Here is a 12,390-nt window from a genome sequence, read left to right as displayed (position 1 = left end):
TTCATCAGTTATAACACTGGGTGAAAAAGACATTATGTAATTAGTTTAAATCCCCCCCCCCAATGCATGATGTGGAAATGCCCACTGTTTTCAAAAGAGTCAGGGGAATTCTTAATAGTTATTAGGCATCTAAAGCAGGGGTTCCCAATCTTAGCCACTTTAAGACCTGTGGAGTTCAATTCCCAGAATTCTGCAGCCTGGAGTTGAAGTCCATACATCTTAAAGTGGCCAAGATTGGGAACCCCTAGTCTAAAGCATCTAAGTTCAACCAAATGCAACCAGAACAAAGCATCTAGATCAGTGAACTTCTCAATTTTGTCAGCTTTAAGAGATGTGGACTTCAACTCCCAGAATGCCCCAGCCAGCATGCAGTTGCTTCCTCCCTACCACTTTTCAAACCAGCCATATCAAATAGTTTTAAATCTGAATTTTGCACATTTGGAAGCAGAAGCTTCCGTATGGTGCTCAAGAACATCTGTAAACTCTTCCAGGCCTCCCTCCTCCTTGACATTTTAAAAAATCAAACATATTACTTAAGAATGTTTCTTGTAGGAGAAAAATTGCATATCAAACCTGAAAGTGAGAAGACCCAGAGAATTCAAAACCTCTGGAAATGACATCACTGAACTAAGGATACTCCAATTCTCATACAAAGGAAATCTCAGCTACTCAGCAAATCATAGCATCACGGAATGTAAGGATATGAGTGGATCTTGTAGATCAATTTTCTCAACCTCAGCAACTGTGAAATGTCTGGACTTCAACTCCCAGAATTCCTTAGACAGCATGCTAGTGAATGAAGTCTACAGATCAGTGGTGGGTTTCAAATTTTTTTACTACCAGTTCTGTGGGCGTGGCTTGGTGGGTGTGGCATGACTTGGTGGGCGTGGCTTGGTGGGCGTGGCAGGGGCAGGATACTGTAAAATCTTCATTCCCTCCCCAATCCAGGGGAAGGTTACTACAAAATCCCCATTTCCTCCCAATCAGCTGGGACTTGGGAGGCAGAGAATAGATGAGGGTGGGGCCAGTCAGAATTTTTACTACCGGTTCTCCAAACTACTCAAAATTTCCACTACCGGTTCTCCAGAACTGGTCAGAACCTGCTGAAACCCACCTCTGCTACAGATTCTAAAATTGTTGAGGTTGAGAAATATTGATCTAATCCAGGGGTCTCCAAACTTGGCAACTTTAAGACTTGTGGTCATCAGACTTGGGAGTTGAAGCCCACAAGTTGAAGTTGAATTCCACAAGTTTTAAAGTTGCCAAGTTTAGACACCCCTAAAGTCTAACCTCCTGCTCAGTGTAGGAATCTTCTATTACAGTAATCTTAACAGATCCAATCTCCATTTAAACATGTTGAAAAAGGTCGAGCTTCAAATTGCGGTTAGCAGTCTTTCTGGTACTAGAACATGCAAGCTTTTCTCTTCCACATTCAGAATGGCAGACAGAGCAAAATCATTGGCAGAGGAGCCTAGACCCATATTTTTACCCTCCTTGATTTTTTTTCAAGGAATTTTTTTTTTAAAAAGTATTATCAATATCCAAGATCATCAGAAGTTTTATACACCAATTTTATTTGCACATTCTTTGCCTGCAGCCTTTTTGTCCATAAAACCTGTGGGGCACCCCATCATACCCACCTCTCACCCTTAAAATTCTTTTTAAAAGAAACATAAAGGAAGCCATGTACAATGTATGGGGTAAACTAAACTAGACATGCTCAGAAGCACAATTAAGGGAAGACTAAGTATTGGCTGTAAAACTGTGGCATTAAACTTCTCCCCATTAAAGGTGAAGTGATCCATAAAATATTCTAATGCTCATAAGCACGACTGGAAAGATCTTGCTAATGTAAATCTATTTGTTTTCCATTCCTAGGTGCAATTTTTCTTTTTTTGCCTTGGAATAATAATTGAGAAAGATTAATGGCAGTGGCTTTGGAGTACCAACCGATCTTGACATACTTATTATTTTAAGATAAACACTGCCTTTTATTCAGGAGCTCATTGTGACATGTCTAGGATTTCCTCCTCCTATTTTTCTCCACAACAGCCCTGCACGATAAGATGGACTAAGAGAAAATAATTGGCCCCTATTATCCAGGTTAAGGATCCATGGTTGAAGTTGGACTAGAACCCCCTTCCTAATCCAGGATCTTAACTAGCATGGCAGGTCTCAATCTGGCCGGGAAAGAAGGCCTATTTTACATGCAGAGATTGGCAGATCTTTTTTACATCAGGGGTGCCAAGAAATCACCTCAAAATTGCCCCAGATCAACCTGCTGCTCAAAGCACAGCTTCAAAAAGCCAGCAAAAGAATTTAGCCCGACAGCCAAGAGTCGATGCTTGTTAAAACCGATCAGGATTCTCAAACTGGTTTCTGCCCATCTCAATTAGAGCAAAATATTAACATAATTGAACCATTCTACTCATTGCAATGTTACTTCCATACTTCTTTCCCACCTTACCATATTCTCTGGATCTAAACATGGAGTCATAAATATCCCTCCATAAATACATACCTTAGCAGGGGAAGGAGGAACATATGTATGCACACCCTTTGAAGTCTATCTGCCGGTGACAGGATATCATAGTCAAGAAAACTGAAAAAGAAACTCAGCTTTTCTATGACACATAGATGAAAGATGAAAAGCACAGGGGGGATATGACTCTGAGGTTTGTACACAACCTCACATGGTCGAGAACAAAATTCATACCTCAGCTTGCCTTTTGCCCACCGATTAACTTGTTTATTCATTTTTTATTCCAAAGAAATGAGTTTACACATTGTCCACTCACAAGATTGTATCTTCATCCACAACAAAGGCTGAAAAAAGAGGTTTGGGGGGGCGTTGAAGCCTGGTAATTTTTGTTTCTTGCTGTCCCTCAAGCTTGGCCTGAGTCACCATATACAAACCTGTTTCAAAAAGATAACCTAAACCACACATCAAGTGCCAAAAGCAGAGATGTTTGCAGGATATCCTGGAAACAACACTTAAATGTAAATTTTAAAAAAATGCTGATACGCTCCCATAGAGAGGGGCTCCTCCGGGTGCCGTCAGCCAAACAATGCTGACTGGCGGCCCCCAGGAGGAGAGCCTTCTCTGTGGGGGCACCTACTGTCTGGAACGAGCTCCCCCCAGAGATACGGAGGATCCCGGATCTGCGCACCTTCCGCCGCGCCTTAAAGACCTTACTATTTCAGCAGGCCGGCCTGGCCTAATTTTCCCCCTCTTTTATAAAAGATTTTTAAAATTTTAAATATCTTTTAGTATTTTATATATTCAATTTTAAATTGGTTTTAAAAGTTTGGGGTTTTAAATTTGTCGGGGCCAAAATTATTTAATTTGATTTTATTCTATTTTTAAATTTTGTATTGTATGTGTTTTTATTGTTTGGCTGTGCACCGCCCTGAGTCCTTCGGGAGTAGGGCGGTATAGAAATCTAATAAATAATAATAATAATAATAATAATAATAATAATAATAATAATAATAATAATAATAATATGCATTCAAAATGCTGACAAAATAAGTAATTGGTATCACTTTTATTAATATAAGTAATGAACTCATTTGCAATATCAAAAAAGTTTAATTTTGAAATTTTGTGAGGTCCTGCAGATTGCGAGACCTTAAACTGTAGCTTATTTAACTTATGGCTAAATCCAGCAACTGGTCACAGCATCTGTAAGGAATGATACTTATTAATCAGTGGTGCTATTCAGCTGGTTCTATCCGGTTCAGGTGAACCGGTAGTGGCAGCTGCAGGAGGCGCCACCCATCCGCCCAGACGTCATCACATCTCATTTTTTATGCTCTACACATGCGCAGAAGGTCCTGCGCATGTGCAGAGGTGGCGCATGCACTCCCATTTGCGAACCAGTAGCAAAGGTAAGTGAATACTACCCCTATTAATCCTTTTAATTGAATTTGCCAAGGATTAAATTTTGCTAATCATATCTGGGCTGCAAAATTTACAATGACCACCAGATGGCAGTAGAGAGAGTGAAAGTCTCTTTGCTGACATCTCAGACTCATCTGGAATATTACAGCCCAATACAGAAGCTTTACATTTGGGTAGTTCTAAAATCTTTTTGCTCCACTTTGCTACACGACAAGCTACTTCTAAAACTAAAATCTTATGGCATTTCTGGATTCCTGCATAAGTGGATAGCTGCGTTCCTATCAAACAGGCAACAAGTAGTCAAAATAGGGAACGCCTTATCTAACCCTGCACCTGTTAACAGCGGTGTCCCCCAAGGCAGCGTTTTAGGACCCACACTCTTTATACTTTATATAAATGACCTTTGCGATCATATTATAAGCAACTGCGTTCTTTTCGCTGATGATGTAAAACTATTCAACACCACTGACAATGCTGCTACTCTACAAAAAGACCTTGACTATGTGTCAGAATGATCAAACAATTGGCAACTCCAAATCTCAACCAACAAATGCTCTGTCTTACACATTGGCAAAAAAAATCAGAACACAAAATGCAAGCTGGGCGGATACGACTTAACAGACGACCCTCACCCTGTCAAAGACCTTGGAGTACTCATCTCAAATGATCTAAGTGCCAGAGCTCACTGTAACAGCATTGCTAAAAAAGCATTGAGAGTTGTTAACCTAATCTTGCATAGCTTCTTCTCCGGTAATATTGAACTGCAAACTAGGGCATGCAAAACTTTTGCCAGACCAATTCTTGAATACAGCTCATCTGTCTGGAACCCACACTGCATATTGGACATTAATACAATCAAACGAGTCCAGAGATATTTCACACGAAGAGTCCTCCACTCCTCTGCTCACAACAAAATACCTTATGCCACCAGACTTGAAATTTTGGGCTTAGACAACTTAGAACTTCGCCGTCTTCGGTCTGACCTAAGAATAGTACATAAAATCATCTGCTACAATGTCCTACCAGCCAATGAATACTTCAGCTTCAACCAAAACAATACAAAAGCACACAATAGATACAAACTCATGGTAAACCGATCCAAACTAGACTGCAGAAAATACGACTTCAGTAACAGAGTTGTCAATGCCTGGAATGCACTACCTGACTCTGTGGTTTTTCCCTAAACCCCCAAAACTTTTACTTTAAACTGTCTACTGTAGACCTCACCCCATTCCTAAGAGGTCTTTAAGGGGCGTGCATAAGCGCACCAGCGTGCCTACCGTCCCTGTCCTAATGTTTTCTTTTATTTGTATCCATTTCATGTATTTATAATTATGTTTACACTTATATCTGTCATAAAATACATGCTTGATGAAAAATACAAATAAAATAAATAAATATCACATGACCTTTTGCAACCTTCCCAACTTGCTTCCAACAAGCAAAGTCAATGGGGGAAGATTTATTTTATTTATTTTATTTTATTGAATTTCTATACCGCCCTACTCCCGAAGGACTCAGGGCGGTGCACAGCCATGAAATAAAACACATAGATATACAAAATTTAAAATCGAATAAAATGAATTAAATAAATTTGGCTGAATTAATACCCATAATTTAAAATACCCATATTTTAAAACACAGTAAAAAGATGAACTCACTTAACAACCACAGCGACTCATTTCATGACAGCAGTAAAAAAGGTTGTAAAATTGGGCGTCTCACTTAATGACCACATCACTGAGCAATACATGTTCCAATTATGGCTGTAAGTCAAGGACTGCCTATAGTGATTCCTGTTAAGTAAAAGCAGGAGTAATTTTCATGATGGAGAGCCTTGATAGTACAGGGGTTTAGTGCACCCTGTTATTAACACAGCTGCCTGCAATTTCTGCTGGTTCGAATCTCTCCAAGGCTCAAGGTTGACTCAGCCTTCCATCCTTTCTAAGGTAGGTGAAATGAGGACCCAGTCTGTGGGGGCAATAAGCTGACTTTGTATAAAATATACAAAAGAATGAAGGCTATTGCTTAACGCATTGTAAGCCGCCCTGAGTCTCCGGAGAAGGGCGGCATATAAATCAAATTTAAAAAAAAAATGGTAGTTTTTCTGGGCTTCACAGAAGCACCTCATGCTCCATCTTGTGTGGGGTTAGAAGCAGGGGACCAACATAAATTAAACCTGGTTCCCACTAAGAAATACTACACTAAGGCCAATTTTGTTGTTCTGAAAATCCTAACTACAAAGCCAAAATAAATTAAGTTGACAGGTTGTGTTAATAGAGTTTGAAAGTGCAAAGAGGATGTTTTAGCAGGAAAGCTGAAGGCTGCACAAGGTACTCAGAAACTGAGATCTGCTTCCTGCATAGTTGTTCCCCCTTCATTCTGAAGGGAAACAATAATGATATAATAAATAATGCTAGGATATGATATACTGGTATACTAGATTCTGTAGCCATTAGGTTCTTGTAATACACATATGCCTTTGTATTTGTATCACATATATTATGCCTTTATATTTGTATCTCCTGTAACAAACATATTCTGTTATTAGGCCTGTAATGTATCTGGTATTTGTCAAACATATGTCCCTGCCATTTGACCTGAACCCATATTAATCTTCTCCCTGTTTCTTTCTTGTGCCATCTAAGAGCATGGTACTATCTCAGTCTTAATTTATGTTGATCTGGATAGACTCCTACTTTCCAGGGCCAGGGGGCCTAAGTGGCCAATTGAGTAAACAAAGAAATGCTCAAGATGACTAATTGGGAAGTTTCTATTCCCCCTTGCAGGGCAACAAGGAATGCACGGGCCTGGATTGGGAGGCCAGAGTTGGGTACTAAGCTGACGTCTCTGAGGGTATAAAAGGACGCCATACCTTCCCCAAGGTGTGGCTATCTCCTCGCATGCATTGTATCTGTATGTTCTGGATATAGTTCCACCCAGTATTTTGTTTTTGGCCATAAATAAAATCTGTTTTTTTTTGCAAGCCTCGTCTTGAGTCTCTCTCTTTGGCATTCTGGTGACTCAAGTGTATTTTGGGACCTTACAATTCTTAAGATGAGAAGCAGAAAAACATTATCTATCTATCTATCTATCTATCTATCTATCTATCTGATCCACTTCCCCCATTTTTCTTCCAGACCCTCTGATCACAGAAACATTAGAGATAGCTAGTTGGTGAGATAGATAGATAGATAACCAATAAAGGAGAATATTTGTAGCTCAGGGTTGAAATGAGGGGTCCTTGCTTGTTTTCTTGCAGATGTTTCATTACCCTAACTAGGTAACATCATCAGTGCTAGTAAGGAGTGCTCTTTGCTGTCAGTTTATATTCTGGTGACTTGCCTGTCTTTGTGGGTGGGGGCAGTCCTAGGGATCCTTTGGTTGGGCTGTTTACTAATGGCTCTTTGGCAGTTTCTTGATTGGGGTATCGCTTACTTGATTGTTGGTCTGAAGTTGACCTTAGAGTTAATCTATGCTGATCTGAGTGCTGATTACTGGTGATAGATGAGACAGACAGACAGACATGGATGGATGGATGGACGGGCGGACTGACAAACTTTGGCTAGGGAATGCTGGCTAGGAAATTCTGGGAATTGTCAAAGTTGGACACTCCTGGTTAATATAGTCTGAAATAGAGGAATAAAAACCTAATAAGATGGAATAACTTTTAACGCCAACATCCACAAAGACAGCTTCCCTCTTGGTTAGTTTTCCTATCATTCCTTATGTGGCAACCTTACAAACCTGATATTTTGCCTCTGGGGCTTTTAAGAAAAAGTGGAAGCAGATAAGGTAGCCTTCCCCAATAGGGTGCCTCGCCCACTGGATTTGTGAACTTCAACACCCAGAAACCTCCAGCCAGAAAGACCATTGCTGAGAATTCTGGAAGTTGAAGTCCATCCAACTGAAAATCACCCCTTTGAAGATGCCAATTCAACCCAGTGCCCTTTAAATGGAAAGACTGTAGATGTTTATTCCAAGTTGCTGAAGACTGGGCCAGGAGTAAGGGATCCCCCCTGCCACAGAAATGTCTGCGTGTACCCCATCTTCCTTCAGCCATTCCCTGGAGGACTTGTCAGGTCATGTTGCCATGACAAGATGACACCAAAACAGGATGTCCCAGTGTTATTGGAACTCCGTCTAAGATATCCACCCATTTCTTCCTGCCTGTATGTCAATAAGAGAATATCTGAAGCTCAAGGCTGAACTGTGGAGACCTTGGTGGCGAGTTTGGTTATTTGCTTGCAGACACTTCCTTACTTGCCTAGGTACCCCCATGAGTGTTCATTCATTCTGGTTTTGTTTCCTCACCTTTTGCCCATCTTTCTCCTTGGTTTCTCCTTCTGTCAACCAGCTGCTGATTCTAACACATTTTATACTGGACTACCTAGTCCATCTTCTACCATTAATTCCCCCCCCCCCCCAGTTGGACAAATATGGACACCTCTCAACCAGAAATCCTCCAACAACACTTCTGATCAGAGTTGAGATCAAAGATATCTCTGAAGAACCCCTTTTTGAGAAAACTCACTTTGGAGGATGATTGTCTTCTGGGCCAACAAGAGGATTCATTTTTTCTTGATTTCATTTCTCCCTTTTCTTCTTCTTCTGGCTTTTCTTAGCCACAACTCCAGGTAGCATGGCTGCTGGTGATGGAAGCGATGGTTCAACACCACCTGGAAAGTCACTAATTCCTAACATCTGGCTTACACATTGCCCCTTCTGGTCCTTTTCATTCCACCATTCTGTTCGATAATTTCTCTGCCTCTCAGAATCTCTTCTCGAGAATCCTATGGGTGGTTTAAACCGTTCCCAGTAATAAATATATCTTCACTCAGAAAAGATGTGAGTGGGCTGCTTTGCTCCCTGAGCAAGTGAACCTTCAGTGACATCACAGCAGGCCAGCCAATCAGAGTTCAGAGGTTTCATGGACATAAATGGTTGGTAGGACCAAGACTGTGAGGTGTTTTTTGGGGGGAAGTGTAGTGGGAGAAGAAAGGAAAACAGGAAGATTTTCAAACCCTCTCCTCAGCAGTCAAAGAGCCTTTATTGCTGAGAGGCTTTTGATGGCAATGGTAAAGTGATATAATAAATACAGAAATAAAATAAAACTTGAAATGAAATTCTGTCAGAATATTCATAATTGGGAAGACATGGTAACAAGGTCAGCTGATGAATAGGCATAGCAACTAAGTCAGCCAATTGAGAGCTGAGACAGACTGGAGCCAGGGCGTGTCTTAGTCTGCAGCTTCTGATTCTCTGCAGAAGAGAAACTGAAACCAGTGTGTGTGTTTGTGTGTGTGCTTGTCTGCTCTGCTGAAATGAAGCTAACTGTTCTCTCCTGCCTTGTGTTGTAACTGCTACTACGTTGAAGAAGAATCTATATTGGTATTGTAAATACTTCATCTGTTATTATGTATATAAAGAAGTTAATGAATCCAGCTGAATCAGTTTATCTGTGTGTGCTTCTGGATTTGATTTTTGCAAGAAACTCTGACAAATTCAATAGGTGAGATAAATTTCTATAGCTGAGATAAGGATAATATAAGGATTGTGTTCCCCACGCCAAAAAAATTGCACCTCCCACATGCAATCCAAGTCAATTTTCCCCTTTAAAAAAAAAAGCAAGCCATTTATTTTAATCTTACAAGCAAGGAAACCCTTGGATAATTTTTTAAACTCTCCAGGAAGAAAAGATCATTGTTTTTTTGCTTCTTCCCTTAATTTTCTCAATTTAATTCTTCTTGCCCTTAAAAAGTCCTGGAGGTTTTTTTTTTCTTTTTCTTCTCTTTTTTTTAAAAAAACACCAGCAGTTCACAACAGTTGCAGAAACACCTCATAAGATGAATGTGCATCACCCTGCAAACAGCAGAAACACACCTCCCCACACGCAGACATGTGCAATCTCACAAGGTGTTAGGCTCCTTTTGCTGACCAAAGTTTCAAAAGCATGAGTCTGGCTCCCCCCCCCTCTCTCTCACACACACACCAGGCACATTTAATTCCCCACCGGGCAGGCAAGTGAACATCTGGTGTGGGCAACAATGGAGGGTGGGAGGAAAGACAGCCACACACAGCCAGTGATGAAGCACATCAAGCCCTACTTGGAAAGAAATGCTGGAGAGCCATGCTGGACAGGAGGGCCCTGAAAGAGCACGGTCCACATATCACATCCACAAGGCAAGACAAGGCAATCATCAAAGTACACAAAGGGCTTTTAAGCAACTGAGCTGGCTTCTTTTTGCCCAATCACAGGCAGGGCAAAGGCGGGAGGGAGGCGGAGCTTACAAGGGTTCCATGAGGGGGTCAGGCAGGCAGTCTGAGGGAGAGTCCTTGTCAATCTCCATCCCATTGTCATGGGGATGGAGATGAGCAGGGAGGAAAGACTCATAGGTCATGATGGTGGCAGTCACCATGGTGTCCTTGGTGCTCCTGTTCTCTAGGGCCACATGGGTCTTGAGGTGCTTGCGCAGGTCTGAGGCACCCAGGAAGGCTTTAGAGCAGAGGGGACAGGCATGGGGACGGACACCCAAGTGGATCCGCTCGTGTTTACGCAGGCCGGCCCGGTCCGAGAAGCCTTTGCCGCATTCTGGACATGTAAATGGTCGCAGGCCAGGATGCAGCAGGCGTTCGTGGCGGTGTAGTTCCTGGGTGGAGGCAAAGACCTCCCCACATTCCCCACAGGCAGGCACCATGGTGGCGACCACAATGGCCGATGAGTCATTGAGGAACGGGTCCTGGTTGCCTGCAGGGGTGGACTTGTCCTCACTGTTCTTGTTGCCATGGGTGCGTTCGTGCTTCCGGAGGCTGGACAACACCACAAACGCTTTACCGCACCGGCCGCACTTGAATGGCCGCTCACCTGAGTGCACACGGTAGTGTTTGGTCAGGCTGGCCCGCTCAGCAAAGCTCTTGCTGCACTCCCCGCACTGGTGAGGGCGCTGGCCGGAGTGCACCAGCAGGTGGCGCTTGAGGTCCCATGAAGCCACAAAGCTCTTGTCGCACTGCAAGCACTTGTGGGGCCTCTCGCCTGTGTGGATGCGCTGGTGCATGGCCAGGTCAGCCGGTTGGCGGAAGGCCTTCCCACACTTGTCGCACGTGTAGGGCTTGAGGCCCTGGTGGGCTCGCTGATGCCTGCGAAAGCTGGAGGGGTCGCTGAACATGCGTCCGCACTGTGGGCAGAGAAAAGGCTTCTCGCCAGAGTGGGTCCGCTGGTGGCTCTGGAAGGAGGACAGCTGGGTGAAGCCTTTCCCACAGAGGTTGCAATGGTAGGGCTTGTGAGCTGCATGGATGCGCTGGTGGCAGGCCAGCGATGAGGACCGGGAAAAGGCCTTTCCACAATCCTGGCACAAGAAGGGGCGTTCGCCAGTGTGAGAGCGCTCGTGATTCTTGAGATCCTTCAGCTCGGCATATGTCTTGTGGCACACCTCACACTGGTAGGGGCGGAGACCAGCGTGGGTCCGGCGGTGCTTCCTGAACACTGAGGGGTCAGCAAAGCGCTTGCTGCATTCACTGCAGGAGTACGGCTTCTCGCCCGTATGAGAACGCTGGTGGATCTTCAGCTTGGAAAGAGTGCCGTAGCCCTTGTGGCACTGCTGGCAGCGGAAGGGCAGGTCTCCAGTGTGCTGGGCCATGTGGACTCGCAGGCAAACGGGCTGCATGAACGCTTTGCCACACTCGTGGCAAACAAAGGGCTTCTCACCACTGTGGCTACGCCCGTGGTTCCGCAGCTCAGGGGCAGTTTTGTAAGCCTTGGCACAAAGCTGGCATTGGTACAGGCGCTCCGTTTGGTGGCTGAGCTGGTGCTTGCGAAGTTGAGCCCGGTCAGGAAACCCTTTCCTGCAATTAGGACAAGTGAGTTTGGCAGCTATGCCATCCACAGTACCAGCCACGTGGGACTTTAAGTGACGCAACACCCGTGGCATGCTAGGGAAAGTCTTGCTACATGTCAGGCACCTGTACCGCCGCCCAGTTTGGATGTAGGTGGGCTCTTCATCTTCATCCTCCTTCTCTAGCTTCACTTCCACGCCAACGTCTCCTTCTTCTGCTTCAGCCATCTTTCCAGAGGATGCTGCCTGAAATACACAATGGTCATTACCTTTACAAATTGTCTCTTTACATGGTTTACAGATAAAGGTGAGAAAGGGACAGGTGGGGGTGGCATGTAGCCTCACAAATTAATTTGTGTGGTCTCTCCAGAGTCCTTGAAGGTTTGTGACTGAACTCTGTTGCTTTCCTTCAGTGACAAAATAACCAAATACCATAAAAGATGGAAATTATACAGGTAATTCTCATATTACCACCACAACCGAGTCCAAAATTTCTGTTACTGACACATGTTATGTGAATTTTGCCCCATCTTACAACTTTTCTTGCCACAGTTGTTAAGTGAATCACTGCAGCTGTTAAATTAGTAACACCGTTGTTAAGTGAATCTGGCTTCCCCATTGTCTTTGCTTGTCAGAAGGTCACAAAAGGGGATC

General features: G+C 43.4%; 1 protein-coding gene across 1 annotated transcript; it reads right to left on the bottom strand.

Annotated features, from left to right (window-relative positions):
* Positions 1-9,635: 9,635 nt before the first annotated feature.
* ZNF668 (zinc finger protein 668) lies at positions 9,636-11,871 on the bottom strand. The gene is made up of 2 exons (XM_070944453.1): positions 11,793-11,871; positions 9,636-11,741 (listed from the first exon to the last, which is right to left on the bottom strand). Exons 1-2 carry the CDS (start codon positions 11,830-11,832, stop codon positions 10,192-10,194), a joined length of 1,590 nt encoding a protein of 529 aa, XP_070800554.1. The 5' UTR covers positions 11,833-11,871; the 3' UTR covers positions 9,636-10,191.
* Positions 11,872-12,390: the final 519 nt, after the last annotated feature.

This window comes from Pituophis catenifer, unplaced genomic scaffold (genome assembly GCF_029215685.1).
Source record: "Pituophis catenifer annectens isolate HBS135680 unplaced genomic scaffold, rPitCat1.0.hap2 SCAF_5, whole genome shotgun sequence".
NCBI lineage: Eukaryota > Metazoa > Chordata > Lepidosauria > Squamata > Colubridae > Pituophis > Pituophis catenifer.
Note: the sequence above shows the minus strand (reverse complement) of the source record. Positions and strands in the feature narration are given on the sequence as shown.